Consider the following 22,168-nt stretch of genomic DNA (forward strand, 5'->3'; position numbering starts at 1 on the left):
TGGTTGGAAAAGGGAAGAGACAGAGAAGAGGGTAGAGAAAAGAAACCCACTGAGTGGCCACCTCCTTGTGCCCGGCATCCAGGCCAGGAGCTTGCCCGTCCCTCCCGCCGCATCTTCCCTCATCCACCTCGGGCTAGCGCCATGGCAATTACAGAGACTACCCTACAGTCGAGGAAACCGAGGCTGTAAGAGAACCTGCCGTCAGCTCACAGGCACACAACTCGCCTATGGTAGAATCGGGACTTTGATCCCCCGCATGCAGATTCTGCTCCCTCATCTCAGAGCAGCACACACACCTGGGCTCAGACTCACGTGGCCATGTGTTGACATGCACCTGTAGGGCCACCTGGACAACCATGTTGCTGGGAGATGCAGTAGACACCATGCTTTCTGCTGAGATGCAGCCTTCCCTAGTTTTAGGAGAGTCTCTGGGATCATTGGGGAAAAAAATTAACAGAGCCAGAAGTACACCCATATTCTTGAGTCATTCAAGTGGAATGTATTCCTCTTAGAAGTAGCTCTCTGAGGAGGTTTGGCAGCCTACAAACCTTCCTGAAATTTGTTCACGAGCAAATGAGCATCAAGCAATGCGGTAACAAGACAAAGAGGACTTGCCTGACTCTAATACATGTAACAGATGAATTCTCAGTGCCCGGTCATTCCCCCATCACCCACTGAATAGAGGCTGGGCCCCTTGCCCTAGACACAGGCAGTGCCAAATCCCATCCTGGAGTGGGGACAGCTGCGGAAGTTTCTCCCCTTCCCGCTTAAATCCTTCAGTATCTCGACTGTCTAATCAGGGAGCTGCTCTCTACCCCTTCATCACGACAAGCAATGAAGGCAACACCTTTGTAAAACAAAATTAAGATGCAGAGGAAATGGGGGATGATAAGTGAATCGCAGAGGATCCAAGGAGCTAGAGTTCCTATGGAATTAAAGTGGGAGGCAGAGGAAGGAAATCAGGATCCTTTGTAGAGGATGATGGTATAATTAGATGACTCAGGAAAATACTGATAGTGCTAAACCTCTCCACCTGGAAGTTCTAAGCATGTTTCAAAATGAATAAATCAAAAATTGGGTGGGACCTCATCATCCTCCTAAGTTTTCAGAATTGTAGAATGATAGCATCTCCTACCCAGTTGGCTGAGAAACCTGGAATATTCCTCATACTTCACATTCTCCATCACCCCAGGCATCTAGTCCTTCTTTCTTGATTTACCTCCTAAAACTCACCCCAACTTGCTTGGTTATTACTCCTTATCATTCCTCATCTGAATTATTTTAATTACTTCTAAAGGTAGTTTCTCCTTTGCCAGTCTGACCAATGCCCATTAATCTGCCCTCCTTCTGTGGTGATATTTCTAAATTGCAAATACACTCTAGCCACTCTTATGGTTAAATCCTTCTACAACTCCCCTATCTCTTTTAAGACAAGTCCCAACATCTCAGCATTTCTTGTCAAGATTTAAGGATCTTGTCCCTGTTTACCCCTTCTACCTGCCGTGCCGCCTCTGCCCTCACCCATCTTGGGATGATCAGCACTTGGAAGTTCTTGACCTTGCTATGCTTCTCATGACCGTGTGGGTTCATCAAGTGTGAGCATCTACCATTACTTAGCTCTTCCCCTCCCTTTTCCCAGCTAATTCCTTCTGTCTCTGCAAGACCCAGCTCAGACATCTCCTCTTCTGGAGGTGAGCACTGAGCCCTGCCATCTGGCTGCGTGTCCTCTCCTGGGCTCCTCTGGCCTTGACACCACCTACCGTGTCGTGATGTAATTCTGAATCCTCCTCTGGCCTGGGATTTCCTGGACAGTCACTCTGCTTCTCACATTTTTATCCTCCGTACTTGTCACATACTAGCTGTCGATACATGTGTATTAAGTTGAAATGAAATTCTACTCTATTTTTTCAACATTCCTGGGGGTTTCTACCAAAAATCTTCTCACTTTCCAAGCTTGTGTCCTTGAATCATCCAATACTCAGAGATTCCTTTCTTCCTTTTAAACTTAAATAACTTATAAAATATTTTGTTTTCATTTTTTTGAAAGAAGCAAACACAGTTGAGATTCTGCCATATAGAGGATCAGTTAAGTGAGAACATGGAGGGAAGGCTGAGGGAAGAAGAGAAAATAAAACGACTAACGTTTATTTTGCAACTAATATGTAACAGGTACAATGTTAAACATCCTTACCTACTCAACACCTAATAATTCTCACGGTCAGTCTTCTGAGGTGGGTGTTATTAGCACCTTATTAATGAAGATGAGACTGGGTATCACACTATGTCTCTGAAGAGAAAATAGAGAACTTAAACTAAATAGAAGGAAATATGTCTCATAGGACAAAGCACATAATGAATAGATAAGAACTGTAAATATTCTTATTTTGAAATAAGAGATGCTGTTAAACACTTAAATGCAAATAAGCCATGTCTTTCATCTTAAATCGTGGAGTTTTAGGCAAGTGGCGGTTCCAGTGGTTAAGACTTCACCTTCCAGGGCAGGGGGTACAGGTTCAATCCCTGGTCGGGGAGCTAAGATCCCACATGCCTCATGGCCAAAAAACCAAAACATAAAACAGAAGCAATATTGTAACAAATTCAATAAAGACTTTAAAAGTGGTTCACATCATATATATATATATATATATATAAATGTCTTATCTGAACAAACTCGGTTTACAGGACACCATTCAGCAAGACCATACTCTCTGCCGCTCACCCTTCCACTCTCAGCTCTGCCTGTGCTCCCCAGTCTCTGCTTCCTCTTACCCTCATCAGAAAGGTTTACGGAGTTTTGAGATCCAAGGAAAGACTCTCAACACCCCCCGCCAAAAAAAACCCTTCTATTGCAAGCAGATTTGACGTTCTCTAGATGGTATGTGCTGTGGTCCTGGTGCCCCGTTTATTTGCGTAGTGATCTACCTGTTCACAATATCCCCTGCCTCAGTCAGCTGACTGCATCCCTGGGACAGGGGCAGAGGGAAGAAGCCTCCTAATTATCTCCCAATATTTGCTCCCTCTGCAGCCCCCTTCTCATATCTCTATCCTAAGAGCTGCAATATGACCCTGTATGTTTTCTTTGAATACAGCTGTTTTCACATCTTAGATGTGAGCTCCTTAAGGGAGTTCCTCTCTAAATTCAATGCATGGATGAATAAATGAATACACGGAAAAACATTTAAGGAAAAAAAGAGACTTCCTAATGGACAGATGAACATGTTAAAGAAAGGTAGCATCATCTGTAGCTTGAGGGTGTTGGTTTTTAAAACTGATCATAGGATTTGCTACCAATCAGTCCCATCCCCTGGTCTCCATCAAAATAGGTCATTTATTTAACAGAAAACCAAACAGAAAAGAAGGAACAGCTGCCAGTTGAGGTCTCTCCTGTCTGTTTCCTCAGTCAATTCTCATGTTCATGGCTTGCCTGCCTTCCTAGTGTTAGAAAGTTATACATTAACATCTGCTCCTCTGGGTGTTTCCACCACACTCCCAGCTCTCCACCTTCTGCCTGCTGTCATAATCCTGATAGGAGGAAGTATGCCCTTAATAAATACCCTAAAGCCCTTCTCTACGTATATGTTTTTAACAGGATGCATTGCAGGCAAAGATAATGAAAATGCATCCTATCGTTTAGCTGCCATGCTGAAGAATAACTAGATAAGGCCTCCCTTGCAGAATGGAAAGGTAACAGCAAAGATTTTCATTACCCACTTCAAGTGGGTTGGTAAATAGGTACGTCTGCCAAAGGCTGGTTGGAGGATGCTTGCTGGATGGACTGACAGGTGAAGAATGGCTAGACAGTTTAAATAAATAGGTGGGGAACTGTCATATTAGGGAGGTGCATGAGTGAATAGATGGAATAAGGGTTAGAAAAATGGGGGAATAATATGTGAGTGAATAGGTGAACGGTTAGCTGATGGAGAAATAAATTGGTACATCGATGATTGATGGAGCTGAGTGGCCAGATGAAGTGAAAGACCGATAAATGTCTATGCAAGCAGGCAAGCAGATGGATGGGTAAATGCTGTGGTATGAACAGGAGCAGGAGAGGATGGGGAGAGGATGATTAAAAGGAAGAAGAAGGAGGAGAGGGTGGCGGGGAGCACAAAAGGCATTAAGACGTTAGAACTGGAAATTCATTTCCTCGACAAGTCATGATTTTACAATGAGTCTGAGGAAATTAGAAACGCTCCATCACTGGTACCCACCATGTCCTCCGTATTTTAATTTATAAGGAACATGATCGAGTCTATCAAGTTATCTGTGTTCCATCCCCTGTAGGGGAAACAGAGTCATGAAAGGTCAGGATTAGCCCTTGTCTGTCTAGGAAGCCTTGAGAAACAAGCCTCGTAACTCCAGCTTGAGGTCTTGGCCAGAGAAGTTGTATAGCTGAAGAATCTTCCCCCACTTTCTGCTGCGTGCCCAAATAATCATCGGCCACTGACCTAAGCTTTATTTGGGGGCAGTCTTAGGAATCCAGTGGTTGAAAGGGAAACAAAAACTGTCCAGGGAATTTTGATAGAACACACTGAGGGGGGTAAATTCACCAGTGGTGCAGCTGAGGAAACAAAGATGAGTCCAAGATGAGTCCAGTCCAAGATCACACAGGTAGTCAACGGCAGAGCTCAGAAGGGTTGGTTGACGTATAAATGGTTGGTGAGAATCTGGGTTGCAAGAAAGAGGTTAATACCTGTTCCTTCGGAAGAGCAGATGAATGTGCGACCAAGTGGTGGGAGCTTTACTGAAAGAGAAAGATGTTTTAGGAAAGACAGAGGAAGGGAGCTCGTTCTCCAGATCTCTTTCTCATGCTATTACCCTATAGATGCTACAGTAAACCTACGACAGAGAACAGTTCCTCCAATGGCACGTGCTTTTAGGAATAAATGTGTTATCACAGTCACCGTATTTTCTTTTACTGACTCCTGTCAAAGTGGTGCTTGATCGAGTGGACTCAACCTGCAGGAACTCTTAAGGAGCGCTCAGTCCGAGCAGTGTCTGTCTGGTCACTCTTTTTCTGAAACTTCTCTTGTGATTTCATTTTAGCCTAGGTCAATAAATAATTTAGACTTTGAGGCTACAGCTGCATTTTATAATATTGTATTTTATATTATTTGTAAGTATATGATATAAATAGATATGTGACATACACTTGTAATATGAAATTGCCTAGGCTTCATAGTATTCTCTGCGCATGTGGGTACATACATGCATGAGAGAGAGAGAGAGAGAGAGAGAGAGAGAAATGCTACTCAGTTTTCTGGTTGCATCTGCTTCCCAAAGCCTAAAACACACGCACGGGAGAAGCATAGCCTGCCTAGTTTTCTCCAATCCTGGATACCCAGTGAGGTGTCCTAATAAACAGCCCCCCAAAAGTTACAAATTTCTTTGAACTTTATTGATACACTGCACAATCACAACCATCTCATATTCATCCTGAATTAGAAAAGGTTACAACTACAATGTAACATGCACAGAATTCAGGTAGCATATTCACCCTTAATACAATTATTGACAGAAATCAAGTCTTCATTGATTTTTGAAAGAAAAAATAAGAAAGAAAATAGAAGGAGAAAAAACTCTAGAAGGCTGACAAAGTTATACTCTTGTATCATGTGATAAAATTTTAAAGCATTTGAACATAGATTTGTTTTAAGGATAATTGTGAAAATGGGCACACCCATGGTCTGACACATCTATAACGGCACCATTGATAAGTCATAATTTTTTTTTTAATCTAGAGGACTCTGAACTTGACAGATACATGTTCGTACACCCACACATTCCTCACAACTGCACTTTACATGTCACAAAAGGTTCTGAATGATTAAAAAAGCTCCCTTTAATTAACACAGGGCAGCTTTTATTACTTATCATTGCTGTGATCGATATCATTATAAATCTGCCAATAGCATAGAATGTGGCCCCCCAGAAAAAGAGTAGAGGGTTCACCATCTTTCCTTCCCCACTCAGGGTCATGGAACAACTGAAACAACCCTGTGCCTTTAAAAGGGCACTGTTGAAAGAAACAAAGTGGAATGTCTTTTAAAATATGGGAAATTAGGCTTCGCTGGCTACTTTCAGGCTGATGACAGTCGTGTCTAATTGGGTCCACTCTGCATCCTCGTGGACCGCCAGTGTTCTGCACCTGAAGGCTACATTGCACTGGTTCAGCTCTCTCTTTTTGCCACATCTTTTAATTGCATATCTATTTCTTCCTCCTTTCATTTACTTCTCTTCTCTCAAGAAATGAGGGAAATGAGACTGGCATCTTTATTGTTGGCTGTTAGTGATGATGAGGAGTTCTCATCATACGGTATTTTTTGAAAATGCTGCCTTCCCAGCTACACACCTGTGAAGTTTTACTGCAACTGCTCCAACTTATTTGTCTTAAAATAAAATAAACAAGGTAGTTTTGAAGAGTAGGCGGGGAGGCAGTTGGGCGTAAGTTTCTAGGACGAGGGCTCATGCAAAACGAAAGCAAGCGATCCTCATTTTTGGAGAAAAAGAAAAAAAATGAAATTTGCCAACTCGAAACATTTTATGCTGCTTCCCCTACTTTCTTGAATTCCAAAGAGATTAAATTTTGTTTTTGTTTTTTTTTTTGTTTTTAATCCTGTGGAGGTTTTTTTTGGGGGGGAAGGGGGGCTGGTTCCAGGTATGACAAAGCCAGTTTTTCTCTGGTGAGGACTCAGGGTCAGATTGGAAAAGATGACACGGCCCCAACCCTCACCCCATTCCTCCCCTCCTACTGACAGCATCCACAGGCAGCCACGGAGGAGAAAACCTTCCCTTGGCACTGGAAGTACCCACCAATCTACAGCCACGCCTGATGCACCGCGGTTGACAAGCTCTCCTGGAGACGGGCCGCCCACTTTAAGGTGCTCTACTCTTCTCACGTGACTTTTCCCGGCATAAGCAGAGGTCACCAACTCCTCCATGTGGAGAGCAAGTTGCTGGATTGGTGCAGAGACACATCCTTGAACTCATCCTTGGCTGTGGACTTGTCCCGACTCCCAGAGGACACTTCCCACCCAGGTTCTGAGAACTAACTGACCAACCCGTGAAATGGATTGTCTAGCGTGAGGCATGGGTTTCAGAAGAAAGAGCCCCAGGCCTCTCTGTGATACACAGCCTGCACTTCCCTTCTGTTCAGTTGAGTACAGCTACAGCAGAACAGCCACACGTCATCTCTCTGTATAAAATAGGTGCACGTTTTGACCACCACTCGCCTGTATGGCCTCCCTCCCCCAGTTAAAACAAGAATGAGAAAAACTAAACGCATTTTCTTCAACTTGCAGAAGACTGTATCAGGCACTTGACATCAAACTACTGAGAAACAAGCTTGGCCAGGCCTTAACTAGCGCTGGCACTGGAATTACTTTGGTGGGAATACATATTAACTTGGTCTTGGAAGGGGGAGGGTTTCAGAGTACCTACATAGCTGAGTTCCTCTCACCTGATTTCCTGATAAGCCTTATTCGGTTTCCTTCCCACGTGCAAAACCTATGAAGAGCCACACGTCCTCAGAGACTTGATAACTCATTTTTTCCTCCTCTCCCCTAAGCCCCGGCCCCATCACCGGCATCTCGAAAAAAATCTCTCCAGCAGGCCTTATCTATCCGCCTGCCGTGCGTACAGTGAGCATGGATACTGTCTTTAGTAAGCGTTTGCTGCTCTCTATGCTTCAAGATGCTGGGTAACAGCTCCTGTCCTATCAAAGGAGCCCAAACAACCCAGCAGCTGGGGCACGTCTGTTGTGCAGAAGGGTTTTCTTTCCCACTGGCCCGTTTCCTTGGGTCTTGTTTCCTTGGCCGCCTTTATCCCAGACAGGTGAGGATTAACGGCAGGCGTTTTTCCCTCTGAAACAGGGCTGGAACCAGTAACTACCAGACACGCTTCCCAGTAGCCAGTGGAAGAGGCTGCACGGAGTTCCACAGTGAGTCTGAGACCCAGGCTCATTGTGCTGGGAAGGTTCTGGGTCCTCCTGGCTGAAGGAGGACGGGCGCCTTCCTCTAGATCAAGTCCCGGAGTGAGGAATATGCCCAGCTTGTCCATTTCAAGCACCGCGTTCTCCAAGACGGTACGTCTCCACAGCCTCCACACTTGTTACTCCAAAGGAACAAGCGTATTACCAACAGAACATTCAAATGACACGTTAAACGCTCCTTCAGCGTCTGACACCAGCCCCGCTCCAGGAGCCCCGTGTGGTGACAGGTCTGAAACGCTGATGTCCGACCTGTAATTCTGACTCCACGCCTGTTCTCGACTGTCCCTGGAACTTGAAATCCACACACTGCTTTTGGCACATCATTTAACGTTCCCGCAGTCTGGCTCCTGGCAACTCCGTGGGAAATGCAGATGTCTGTTTACAGCTGGAAAGTGTAATATTAATTTCATTCACGCCAGCTCTCTTACGGAAGCGCCCAGCTTTTTGTACGCCAAGACAGCCTACGTGTGTGTGTGTGTGTGTGTTTCTTCACTGTGTACGTCATGTGCATGTGATAACGGACAAAAACAAAGAGGTCACATTTCAGAGGAAGCAGATCAATTAAGCATCGAAGGAACGGAACTCTGTGGAGCTGGTATCTCTCATGTTTTAGACTGTGGAGCTGAAAGTTTTCCAGCGGTCTGTGGGGCAGTCACTGGCGATGTCCCTTCCTACCCTCAGCAGGCCACTCCCTGCAGCACGGGGCAAGGGCACAGCCCCGCAGGTCTGCAATGCCATTCTCTCGAGCCCTGGCACACTTGCCGGCTGAGTCCTCCTCGTCCCAGGAGACAATACAGAAAGACCAGGTCAGCTCTTCTTTGTGTTCTGGAAAGATCTGCTCTGAACATGGAGAGCTGAGGGCATCCTTCCCCAAAGCTCCTGGAGAAGCAGTCTGTATCCGAGGAAATTGTGTGTCACTTTCCCCTTCTGTTTGCAGGGTTGTGTTAATCAAGTGCTTGGAAACTGTCAGTTGCTCAAGTGCCCTCAGCTCAGAAGAGCTTCCTGAAACATATACCAGCGTTGTCAACACACCCGCCATGTAATTGGCTTCCATCAGCTTTTTACTGGATAGTTTTCAAACAGATGAAACCAAAACTGGAGCAGAGAGGAGACAATAGCAGAAGTCACCCCACTCAGGTGGACGGCTCTCTTCACACTGCAGAGACGGAGCTGTGTTTTCTCTCTCGCTTTCTTGCTATTAAGCACAGTCCCATAGCTTCCTGACATGCACTTTCTTGAAAGGCTGAGAGAAACATGAATTTTGGCACCTCGTCCTTCCAGTAAGAAAGAAAAAACACGATACTCATCGAGGCTTTGCCAAGGCTTATCTGCTTCCCAAGAAGGTGTTTCTCAATACACAGTCTCTGCTGGGAAGAGTGAGTGACCGACCATTCGATTGCTACTTTTGTCCATCTCTTACCAGTATCTACTTTGGGTAGATGGGCTAGCACATTCCAGACAGTCCATGACATGTTGCCTTTCTATGTTGTTAGCCTGTGAGATCATTGGCTTTCGCATGAGAAGCTGATATAGGTCATTTTGAAGATGCCAATATCTGCAGAAGGTAGAGGAGACATGAATCCAGTGGAATAGACACAATATGGTTAGAGATTAATGTGGTGATGGATTGAGAGTGAAGAGTGGGGAAAGAAACAAAGACATAGACGTGCTAGATAATTACATTGACAGACTGATAAAGTAAATAGATTGCTAGAGAAGAAGATGGGTGGGTAGATAAGTGGATGGAACGATCAATCGGACAGTTGAGTAGATGGATAACCATATGATTACTTTCATAGAGAGCTTGATAAAACCTAAATTATCAGCCATCTACAGATCATTGTTTATGACCTGGACAGCATGTTTTTGAGAGAAGTACCATCCTCAGAATGCTTCCCCCTTTATTCGGTCACATGACTTCTGAATGTTTAGTTTTGGGTTGTGTGCCTATCCCTAAACTACAAATCCCTGTAGCTGGTAGAGAAAGCAGATAGGGCAGAATGGCTGAAAAGATGGCAATGTTTCATATATATTTAGAGAGAGACCTTCCCAGAAAGAAAGGATGTGAACCCTCGTGTAGTTAGACAATAATAAACATGGAAGGAGTGATATGTACATTATAGTCAGGAAAATGGTCCAAAGCTTAGAAGATGCAGCTAATAGGACACTTGGATGTAATTCTCGCTGTGCACTACATTATACGTGAAGTTGTGTCTTCAGGGTGTTTATCACGAGGCACATTTTCTGCCCAGATGGAGCTTATGGTGTACTGGGGGGGGGCAGGGCTGGTGGTGATGGTGTTGGGAAGGCAGAGGAAAGGGAAGGGCCAAGGGAGAGGAACAGATTCCATTTTTGGACACACCAATGAATGATCATCCTACACATGGTAGAACCCTGCACACCCCTCCCCCCCAACCCCACTCATTCAAACTGGATAGAAAAATCAAACAAACAGACCAACCAACCAAAGAGAAAATCAAATCAAGAAGAACAGAAACAAACAAAAAGAAGCCCAAACTGGTTTGCTCTCCGCAGTGTAGGTAAAGTCTGTGATATGGAGAAGCAGGCGTTGCTCAGAAGACCTAAGGTTTCTTATCAAAACTTGATGAAGAAGTGGGCAAAGAGGGTCCCTGATAGCCAGAGGCAAGCCAGTGCTCTAGAGGCCGAGTTTACACCATCAATGACAGCTCCAGGCCCTGTGTGGGAGAAAGAGAGACAGACCCATTAGCGCACACCCAGAGGGCACCATCCTTATCCCGCGACAAGCACCGCATAAACATGCTTCTCCGTGGGCAGCTCCCACCCACCAGTGACCCTTCCGAGTCTGCGTAAATGGAAAGCACCCGCCGGGAGAAACACAAAGGGACTTGTTGCTGGGGTGCCCGGACCACAGCCTGCTCTCAGACTGGGCTTTAAAACTGAAAGAGGCAGACGGAGGGAGTGGTTACACGTGCGGGCCGACAGGGCGGGGCAGGGTCTTTGTAAGCAGCGCCTCTACCTCTGTGCTCTCCTTGGAAATCGTGTCCAGAACAGACAGGGCTGGGAGGGCAGGGAGAGGGATGAGGCTCAGAGTGGAGGGAAGAGGTGGGAGGAGGAAGGAGAGGAAGAGAAGATTTTGTGAAACACAGGAGTCTAGGTGTTGATGTGGCTGGCTTTTCATCTGGTGTGACTGGGATACTGGGGCGGCGTCTCCCAAAGCCGCTGAGGAAGAATGAATACGTACACCCAGAGTTTGAAAGACTATGGTTGGGTTTATCCCAGCAGTCAGAGATGCGTCTCCAGAGGTGACAAAGACGACCCCCGTTCTCAGACCCAACGGCCACCTTACGCCCCTGCCTGGCAGGGCTCTCCCTCAACCTCTTTCTTTCTTCTTCCCTCTCTCTGGCCCTTTTACACAGCCCTCGTGAAACCCTCACGTTCCGCTGTGAAATAAGACCACAGAATCACAGGTGCGATTCCTTTCCCTTCATCTGCATCCTTGAGAAGACAAACCACGTGCACTGGGATCGCCTTGCCTGTTCCGAGGGCCCAGGGTGGAAGGCTGAGTGTCCACCTCTGCCCCTGTATTCCTCCATCACCTTTATTTACCAGCATCAGAATTTAGGGTCATAAGCAAGACCAGAGTAGCCAGCGAGCAGGGAGCAGAGAGTATTCCGGGGAAAGCAAAACTAAGTGTTAGTCAAGGGATTAGAAGCAACCCTGTAGGGCCAGTGACAAAGGGATGGAGTGACAGGCAAGAAACAGGGCTTCACCACCTCCTTTACTAGTAAATTGGCTTGTTGGAAATAACTTTACTACTGAAAAAAGCCTCAGTGGTGCAGGGTCTCCTCAGACAGGAGCCAGGTCATGTGGCTTGCTGGGCGGGCGGTGATGCTGTCAGCCTGGGGATGGATGGTCCTCTCACGCCAGCAGCTGGCATCCACCTGTTCCCACCCCAGGGATCTCAACAGGATTCCTTTTCTTCCTCTGATTTACAGTACAATTCTCTGTTTACTAAAAATTCATATTTACTCGATAGGTCGAGAGTCTTGTTCATAGTTTTCTGTACTTTTGTTATAGAGTATTTGCAGATAAGGGCAGAGTCCAGTCCTTAGCCCATTGCTGTGGTCCCCACGACAGCTTCATAAATATTTATAGAAAGTAGCCTGACTCTGAGGCCCCTCAGTCCAGGCATATATCCTAGGAACTGTACTGGCCTACGGAATGTGCTGAGTTGGAAAAGGCCCAGTTTGAAGCCCGAGGTAATTCCCTATGTTGTCTTCTGCAAAAGATGAGTGATTTAGATTTTTAAGTGAGTTTAAAAGGAAATGGGCAACACAGATGTATGAGACCCATATGTTTTTGTAAAGAATATTTAAAGTATATATTATATATATGATATATATTCACTAGTTATATATATATATATATATGTATGCATGTGTGTGTGTCTAATTCATTATATTGATATCAACTTAGGAAACAACTGAATGGGCTCCATTCTAGACAGACAGAGGCCTTTAGTTTAGGAATCACTTTCTTCCAAGTTCTACCAGTGGGCTTAGCATTTCTGGGGATGTCATGCTACCAGCACGTGGAGTATGCGGAAGTATTAGGAGTATTAGGAAGACAAAGCAGTGCGAGCTGCAGGGAAAGAAGGAGGAAGAATCATCAAGATGGGAGGTCGCAGTGCCAGGAAGATGTTCATGCTGCTTAGGCAGGGGTGTTACAGCCTCAGCTTGCTTCAGCTGAGTTCTCCAAGGAGTGGAACTCTGAGGGGCCTCGGTAGGCATAGAGCCTGCTCAGCCCGCTTGGGGGGGTGAGATAAGGCATACTTAGATGGTGCTTTCTGTGTGCCAAACATGACTCTAAATGCTGAACATCTAATCCATTTTATCCTTATGAAACCCTATGGCGTTCCTATTTTACAGATGGGGAATTGAGAAGCAGAGCAGGTAAGTACCCTGCCTGTGGCCACATGAGACAGTACACCCAGAGCTGGGTTAGAACCGAGTCACTCTGTCTGCAGGGTTGGTGCCCTTGAGTATCACAACTCTTACTTCCTCTCTGTGGAGAACAGTCCTTTGCGCATGTTTTTCAGAGGCCACGGCATCGTGGAATAACGGCCTGGGGATCTGGAGACCCAGTTTCTCCGTGTGCCTCTGCTGCTTCCTAGCTGAGTGCCAGCTCCTCTCTGGCCTTGGTTCTCCCACCTGCAGTGAGAGGAGGCTGGGAGGGATGACCTGAGCTCTTCTCCTTAGTAGCCTGAGTTACTGAATGGCTGCAAACTCTGCATCTGGTCCCAGAAGGGACAGCTGGGGAGCAGCCAGATGGCCTTTTCCAGTGGTGCAAAGCCATCACACTCCTGCCTTCTGCACCCAGCATGCCATCTCCTGAGACAGCAGGAGGGCCCCAAACATTCCTGGACCCTAAAGTTTCCTTTTCTGCAGCCTCATTTTCTATGCATTTTCAGGAAATTTTACTCCTTAGCAGGTATTATAAGCCCTGCTTTAAGCATCAGATGACACGGCAATTTATCGTCAGTGGCCTTTGGCCAATCAGTGTATGAGAAAGGGCTGAGCTATTCTGGCCAAAGCGTTTACCTCATCTACTAGGACAGAGATTAAACTAGCTGTGCTCTCCTCCTGTGGACCCTGGACACACTTGAGGATTTGGCAGTTGGGTCTACAGGAAGCGAGGGGTCTACAGGAAGCGAGGGGCCTACAGGAAGGCTCTCGGGCTTTGTTCAAAGCCGGGAGAGAGTGGCTCACGTCCGTGTACCATATTGCATGTTGGAGGAATGTAAGACAAAGGCCATCAGCGATGAACTGATTCTTTTTTTTTTTTTTGCAGTATGCGGGCCTCTCACTGCTGTGGCTTCTCCCGTTGCGGAGCACAGGCTCCGGACGCGCAGGCTCAGCGGCCATGGCTCACGGGCCCAGCCGCTCTGCGGCATGTGGGATCTTCCCGGACCGGGGCACGAACCCGTGTCCCCTGCATCGGCAGGCGGACTCCCAACCACTGCGCCACCAGGGAAGCCCTGAACTGATTCTTTAATGGCATCTTCAAGGTAAGCCTGATCCTACTGGAGATGAGGGGAAAAAAAGAATCTGGGTTGGGTCTCTCCCATAGGCTTTCTGTATGCTAAGGCCACTCACCTGATTATGCAAATGTTCTTTGTGCTTTAATACAGAAGCAGCAGTGGACTGCTGCTGTAGTGACCTGGTGTGGTCCCATGATTACTTGTATGCATCTGCCCTGCCTTGGCCTCGCCGCTCTGTCTTTGCAGCCCTAAACCCTTTGGGGGTAAAGCCTCTGACCAATGTAAACGTGCAGCCGACGCTTGGGACTTCGGCTTCAGACCAATTTGGGCTTAAATCCCGACTCTGCGGCTTGCCAGCTCTGTGATCTCAGACAAAGCACCTGCAGTTTTCTCCTTGGAAATGGGGGTAATAACGTGGAGTTTTCAGGATGAAGGACTGGAGGGATTAGGACAGTGTCTGGTAGGAAGAAGTCATGTGATCGTGGGAAGGGCTGCTCTGGTGGGTCCATACCCCCTACCTTCCACTTGTTAGTTGAGGCTAATACTGGCTTGTTTCGACCTTTTCCAAATACGTTGAACCTGAGCTGGGTTTTGGTAGGTGAGAATGAAGAGGTGAGATGGGTGAGAGAGACCTCCGGCCATTAGGGCCTAGGAGGAGGGTGTGGGGCACTGGGCAGGGCAATGAGAGAGTCCAAAGCCATGCTCTGTGGCAAGGCCAAGCGCAAAGGACCAGTCTGCGAGGGAAGCAGACCCCACGCTGGCCTCGGAAGCCATGCCGCCCACTCAACAAACGTGTGCTGGTGCTTTCACGTGTCAGGCTCTGTTCCAAAGAGGAAGACAGGCACAGCCTCTGCCTGCACACACCCTATCTTCCATTAGTTTTTTTTTTTTTTATTTTGGCTGCGCTACACTGCCTGCAGGATCTTAGTTCCCCGACCAGGGATCGAACCCGTGGCCCTTGAAGTGGAAGCTCGGAGAATTAACCACTAGACCACCAGGGAAGTCCCCCTATCCTCCATTAGGACCTAGAATTCCTCTGTCCTAGTCTAAATCAATAAAGAAACACAAATATGTTTTAAGCCCTCACAGACTCTGAGAAGAAAGTCCTTTGGAATAAAATAATCCAACCTCCCTTTCATCTCAGGAGCACCCTGCCTGTCTAAGAGGAGTGAATTCAGGAATCAAGGAGAACTGAATGTGAATTCTGGCTCCGGTAGTCACTCGCAGGATGACTTCAGATGAGACGGTTAACTGCTCTCAAACATTTTTTTTTTTTAATGTATAAAATATGTGCGGAGGTGGTTTTCTGTACACTTGCAGGGTTCTCTGAGGATGAGTGAAGATGATACATAAAATCACTGAGTATAAGTAAAGGATGAATAACAGTTGGGTGGATTAGAACCAGGACTATAACTGCTAGTCTCTAAAATCGTACCTTTTGTGGGGCTCCTGCTCTAAATAAAGAGACCCTGTGTATACTGAATTCTTAAAGATAATTGCCAAACACCCACTGAAAGCAAACGTGACTCTGGCTTAGCAAGTGACGGGTCTCTCCTGACAAGACCTGATGTGGCTCCTACCACAGGTAAAGGCTTCCCAGAGAAGACCAGTTATTCTGAGGAAGTGCATGTAGAAGCCCGGCTCTTTCTGTGGGCAAGCACCACATTCAAGGAATCTTTAATTATGGTTAACAGTGACTCAGTCTAAAAGAACAGCTCTTACAAACATCAGCCTTAATTAAGTATTTTTCAGGGATAAACTAAAAGTGAGAATGTGTAATTATGCCCTTTCCCCTCATTCCAGCCGCTCCTTTGCCCTTCCTCAACGCTAAAAACGTATTGCTTCCTTCTTTCCTGAAGTGGAGCATCTTTGAAAAGCTCATATGATGACACAAAGCCACGAAACCAACTGTGAATGACAACAATGACAACTAAATACCTTGAGGACCTATGCAGACCAAAATAAGTTAGCCCTCAGCACACAGAAAGAAGAGATAAAGAGACAGAAATGATCAAGAGATAAATTCCAGAAATGGTAAATGTCACAAAGGTCAATCAATCAGTATGTGTACTCTGGGCCGGAAGGAAGATTTTATGGTATGGCCACATGTGAGGCCCAGCAGCCGTAAGACAGTAAATAAAGAAAGAGGCAAACAGACAAATGAGTAAAATAAAGTCCGCTTTGTAGAAGCTACTACTTTGTTAAATTAAATATACTACCCATTTTTAAAAAGCAAATTTGGTTGAGGGTTTAGCATAGAATTAACCTGCAGGCCTAGCTCTCCAGGAAGCAAGGGTTTGCTGCTGCGCTCATGGGCTGGCTGGTCACCCTCTGGAAGAACAGATTTTGAAAATCAAAGTACCCAAACTCAGCGCAGAACTCCCAGAAAACTATGTAAGTTTACTGATGAGGCTCCTGCCTCACAAGAGATTGTGAAGCTTAAAAAAGGAGGGTCCATAACAAGCGAGAAAGGTATTGAAATGTCACCCTTTTCCTTTCCATGATTGCAACGAAAATAAGGCATGCACAGTTCTTCAGCAAGAAGTTCGAAAGCAGAGTGTTGCTGTAATCCTACTAAAATAGCAGGCGGTAGGGTGATCACATGAAGGAAAGAAAAGAGAAAAATAAAAACCCGCAGCTGAGTTGAACTTGGTGATAGTGCAGTGAGATCAAGGAGGCATCTGGAGTCTAAGATACAGTTTTGTTCTGAAATTTGTATGGGTTTTATAAATATGAATGTGAACTATGTGACCTTCCTAATGAGGAACCAAAAGGATAATGATGTTTTTGGTGATTAAAAGAGGAGCGAGGAAATCTAATTAGAGGATGTGTGTGTTACACTTGTTGGGGAAACGTAAACCTATTTTCAGCAGCGCCGGCTGATGAAGGTGCATCATTCCCCTTCAAAGGGAGCTTTTCCTTCATTGTCTTTAATTACAGCAGAAAACAGGGCCCTGTGGTGTTCTACAAGGAAGATGAACGGGGCTTCGCAGCTCCAGGAAGGCAGGTGGACAGAGAAGCCAAGAAGGCAGCCATGTCTGCTTTGTGCTCCCACAAAGCCCAAGGCCTGGGAAGTTCACATCAGAAGTTAATTCAAACCAGTCAGCTCATCACAACCCTGAAAAAAGCAGGGCTTTGGTCTGCGCCAAACCAGAAGCTGGGGCGTGTGCTGACATCAGCACAGCCCGAGTGCTCTGTGTTAAAGTCTAAATGCTCAGGCTAACGGCCAGATGTCAGTGATTCAGACGGAGCAGGGTAGGGGCGCGAGGCAGTGACAAGGAGCCGCATCAGGAACGAAATGTGAAATGTCTGCATATTTCTTCCTAATATGTTGGCATTTCGCAGGTTGGGGAAAACACAAATGATGAGGCTGCTGCCATCAGCCAGAAACGATGGTGTTTCTCTCTGACTCATTCCCTCCCACCTGGATTTAAATTGTGGATTTGGAAAATAAAAATCATACACGTTATCAGCAGGAAATGGACAGGCACATGCAGCTTTTGATGTCTCTGCAAGAAGAAATCATTTGATGAACGCCTTCCTAAACAGTCTGTCAGGATGTTTCTCACAAGGGAGAAAGACCCTGCGGGAGGGGACCCTAAATTTCAAATTAGAAGTGGGACGTAAGGGGGGCTGGAATGCAAGGGAAAGTGTCAGCAGTGTTGACTTGGCTTCCCTGTGGGGCAGTGGAGAAGACTAAAGACCTTTTGAGTATTTGACCTTCCTTTGGTTAGTGAGGAGTTTTACCCTGTAAGAGGCTGTTAACGGATGCCGCATTGACTGGAAGATATATTTATTAATCCAACCAGTGCTTACTGGTCAATAACTATTGCGAGATACAGGGCTACATCCTTTAGTGCAGAAACAAATACAAACAAAATATAAGCCTAAGGGTAAACTACCAAGAGAGTCCAAAAGATGGGTGAGTGATTCTTCAGTGGGGTTCAGAAACACTTAATGGATGGGGTACCGTTGAGTGGAAGCTTAAAGGGTAAGTACAATTTTATCAGGCAGAGAAGAGGGCAAACGCCTCCCTCTGTGACCCTTCAACACACTGGAAGAGACAGTATATACCTATGGGTTAGAAAGAAACATGGGTTTAAGGTAAGACAGACCTGGGTGCAAAACCGGATGTTAACGTGTCCTTCTACGGTGGAATTCCTATCTGCGGGAAGGATTCAGTCACATGGCTTAAATTCTCTGAGCTCCAGGCGTACTTACCTCAAAGGGTTCTGAGCTGTCTGAAGCCCCTTCTGGCTGACACCTGTTAGCTAGTAGCTTCTTCTCTGCTCTAGTGCAGCACTTATATTCTGTGTTCTATTGTAAATGTCTATTTACTTGCTTGTAGGAGGTTGGGAAGTCTCCTCTCCCTCTCCCTCCTCCCCCTCTCCCTCCCCCACTCCCTCCTCTCCCTCCTCCTCCTCTGGGTACCTAAATCCTAAATCTAACTCCTGGCACACAGTAGGCTCGAAACAAACATTCACTGAATCAGTGAATTGATGGACAGAAGCAGCATAGTCGAGGCTGGACTGTGCAATAGGATCGGGCATCCCGGGCAGGGCGGGGCGGGTGTTCAGCATGGTGGATGCAGAGAAGGCAGTGGGGAACCTGGGGCCACGAGGGAGGTTGATCTCAAGGCAGGAAAGGCCTTCGAGGGTTTTCTTTTTTTAACATCTTTATTGGGGTATAATTGCTTTACAATGGTGTGTTAGTTTCTGCTTTATAACAAAGTGAATCAGTTATGCATATACATATGTTCCCATATCTCTTCCCTCTTGCGTCTCCCTCCCTCCCACCCTCCCTATCCCACCCCTCTAGGCGGTCACAAAGCACCGAGCTGATCTCCCTGTGCTATGCGGCTGCTTCCCACTAGCTGTCTACCTTACGTTTGGTAGTGTATACATGTCCATGCCTCTCTCTCGCTTTGTCACAGCTCACCCTTCCCCCTCCCCATATCCTCAAGTCTGTTCTCCAGTAGGTCTGTGTCTTTATTCCTGTCTTACCCCTAGGTTCTTCATGACATTTCTTTTTCTTAGGTTCCATATATATGTGTTAGCATACGGTATTTGTCTTTCTCTTTCTGACTTCACTCTGTATGACAGAGCTGCAATGAACTTTTTGGTTTTCTTTTCAGCAGGATGTGAACAGGTTCATTCTGAGTTTGGGAAGGGCCACCTGGCCCTGAAGTGGCAGATTGAAGAGAGATTATCAAAGACAAGGGGACCACCCACCGGTAAGAGAATGTCGTAGCCAGACAAGGCCCCTGCCCCAGCAGAGGCGGGAGGGCTGGTGCCTGCTTGCTCCGACCTGCTGGCTGACAGGTGTGGGGTGAGGGAGAGGAAAGGGTTAGAACCGTTAGGCCGTGGAGGCTGTAGTGAGGCGGTGGGTGAGAAGATAAGGTGCACGTTTGAGGAGGGAAGGGATGCCAGGGAGAGAAAGATGGAGATTCCCCTGGGACATTCAGGTAGCAGAGCGTCTTGTGGCTCAGAATTGAGGCAAGTGCTGGGGACACGGACCGGGGAGCCCCCAGACTGTTGCTCGGAGACTGTCTGGCTCCCGGGTGCCTACTTCCCTGGGAGAGCTTGCCTGCAAAGCACATACTCAGGACCATCCCGGGAGGTTTTCATGAAATGGGTCTGGGACCAGGCCCAGGAATCTGCATTTTAAAGCACCCAAAGCGGTGGGCTAAGATACAACTCTTGCAGATGCCTGAAGACACAGAAGACCCTTCTCCTCTTGCTGTAATGCCACCCCCGGGGCAGAAGGTGGAGGGGCTCGAGGCAGATTGAGGCCGAGAGGGAAGAGAAAGGCACAGCGAGTCACATCCTAGAAGCGGAAGCCGGGCGTTGGGGGCCAGGGAGGGCTGGGGCTGAGGGGAGGCTGGGTGTTCGGGGGGACGCAGGCCGTGAGACTGAGGCATGGATTGGGCTGGATTGGAGGTGAAGGGAGGGGAGATTCAACTCCTGCACCCAGCCCTCAGGTCTCACCTGGAGCCACCTGGGGGAAAGGTGGGGCTGTTGGGAGCCTTTATAGAGGAGTGCAGGTGGGGGGCAGGGCGTGAACCAGCTTTCCGTGGGGGACCCTGGGTGAGGGAAGCCCAGGGTGCAGGATGAGAAGAGCTGGTCCGGCTGCCTTTAGTTGATGAAAATCCTGTCTGAAGAGCCAGCCTGGTATGTATACTTACTCTGGAGGAATGGCCATTAGCAAAAGGAAATATAGATTCTGTCCTCATAGTTTCCAGGGGCCAAGAGGCAGGCCTTCTTCCTGGCTGCTCTGAGGGGCTGAGGCTTTGCCTTGAGGAAACAGTCCTGAGCCCAGCTGTTGCATTAGCAACGACAAGATTCCTAGGAGCGGTGCCCATTCCCGATACTTAACTCTTGATGTAACTTATTTGTGTCGCTGCTGCAACTGCACAGATGACGTGTGAGAAATCTGTTTGTCTCTCGGCAGCATCCCCCTGCGTTCTGGTTTTGTTTGCCTTCTCTGTCCCTCTCCCCTGCCGGTTCCAGTAATACAGAAATACAGCCGTTTACACGGCTCATTACTGCCCCACACTCTCTGCAGTGCTGGATGTAATCAGGTTCAGAACGTTCCCTCCTTGCACCCTAAGGACAGGGGGATGGGGCCTCTTGCTCAAGACCCAGTGGAAGCAGAATGGGCTGGCAAGTCGGGAGAACGTGAGCGGCTTCCGCAAGAGGCAGCTGAGCCCGCCCGCCCCTGCTGCGTGCGGACCTGGCCGGGCTCCAGGATGCCAGGGCCCAGGTGGCCTCTGAGTGCCTCACCCGCTCAAGAAAGCTTACGGATACTTCGAGCAAGTCGCTTGCAATAGGCACAGCACCTGGGATGCCAGGTTCTGGAGATCTGCCTCTTAGCCTAGTTTCCCTTTGTTTTTCAAATTCAGAACAGAGACTTAGAAAGCTGGCAAGAGCCTGGAGTCTGTTTTGTTCTGTTCTTATATTTTACAGGCAACCACGGAACAGAGAGCAGCATGCTTTGTGCCAGTCAGGACTGGAACTCAGTTTTCCGCATCCCCGTGCTGGTCTGTTCTCTACCTTCCGGTGCCTCTCCAGTGCCGGCAGTGGCCCGGGGCTAAGAAGAGTGCACAGTGTGAAAGGGCACTTAGAGTTGGCACGCAGCTGGGTGACCTGCTCTGTCTGTGCGGCTTCTGGAGGGGCAGCAAGTGGTGACGGGTGAGGAAGAAACACCCCACATCAAGGTCAGCCACTGACTCAGCTTTGCGCGTCACCCACCCCCATGCTGTCTCTAAGCACTTCCCGGCTCAGCCCGCTGTCCTCATGGCCTGTGTCTTCTGCTTCCTTTCGACATTGCTTTCATCTCATTTCCCTTTGTTCTGTGTGTGGAGGTAGGAAACATAGGAAAGACATGTTTGTGCGAGAGGCCTGTCATGAGTGTATGTTGGGATGGGTTCACGGTGCAGAGTCCAAAGGGTCTCCAAAGACCAAGCTTCCAGTCTTTGACGGCAAACCCAAATGCGTGCCTGGGATGCAGGGTGTCTGTCTGTGTGGCTTTGGGGAGATTAAGCAGATCGGTTATAAATGTTCGAATGGTCCTTTAATAGAATGCATTCAGGTTAGGTGGAGAGGGGAGACAGAAGTGGAAAATGGGTTCCAACAAGCTAATTGTTCACACGGGCTTTGTGTTGCTGGCTGCGTGGGGACATGAGGCTGCGCCTTTCCTAGGAGCTCAATTGTGTCCTCCAAGCGCATATATGCTGGAGCCCTAACCCCCCATGTGTATTTGGAGATGCAGCCTATAAGGAAGTGATTAAGGTCAAATGAGGTTATAATGGTAGGGCCTGATTGGCTAGGATTAGTGTCCTAATAAGAAGACACACCAGGAAGCCCTTCTCCACCCCCCCAGTGCTCTCCCTCTCCCTCTCCCACTCCCTCTCCCTCCTGTCCCTCTCCATCCTCTCCCACTCCCTCTCATCCTCCCTCACCCTCCTGTCCCTCTCCCGCCTCTCCCACTTCCTCCTCCCCCTCTCATTCTCCCACTCCCTCCCCCACTCACTCTCCTTCCTCTCCCTGTCCCTCCTCTCTCATTCTTCCACTCCCTCCTCTCCCACTCCCTCCTCTGCCTCCCCCTCACCCTCCTGTTCTTCTCCCTCCTGTCCCTCTCCGTCCTCTCTCTCCCTCTCC

The 22,168-nt window shown here is 47.6% G+C and overlaps 1 protein-coding gene across 2 annotated transcripts in view; it reads right to left on the reverse strand.

The window, feature by feature from the left end:
• Positions 1-10,582: 10,582 nt before the first annotated feature.
• OPCML (opioid binding protein/cell adhesion molecule like) overlaps positions 10,583-22,168 on the reverse strand; it is a 500,180-nt gene continuing 488,594 nt past the window's right edge. For both annotated transcript variants that reach the window (XM_060158022.1, XM_060158021.1), the window contains one exon: positions 10,583-10,683. In XM_060158022.1, coding sequence (XP_060014005.1) covers positions 10,583-10,683 — 101 coding nt within the window. The remainder of the gene's footprint in view (positions 10,684-22,168) is intronic.

The sequence above is a fragment of the Lagenorhynchus albirostris genome, chromosome 9 (assembly GCF_949774975.1).
Source record: "Lagenorhynchus albirostris chromosome 9, mLagAlb1.1, whole genome shotgun sequence".
Lineage (NCBI taxonomy): Eukaryota > Metazoa > Chordata > Mammalia > Artiodactyla > Delphinidae > Lagenorhynchus > Lagenorhynchus albirostris.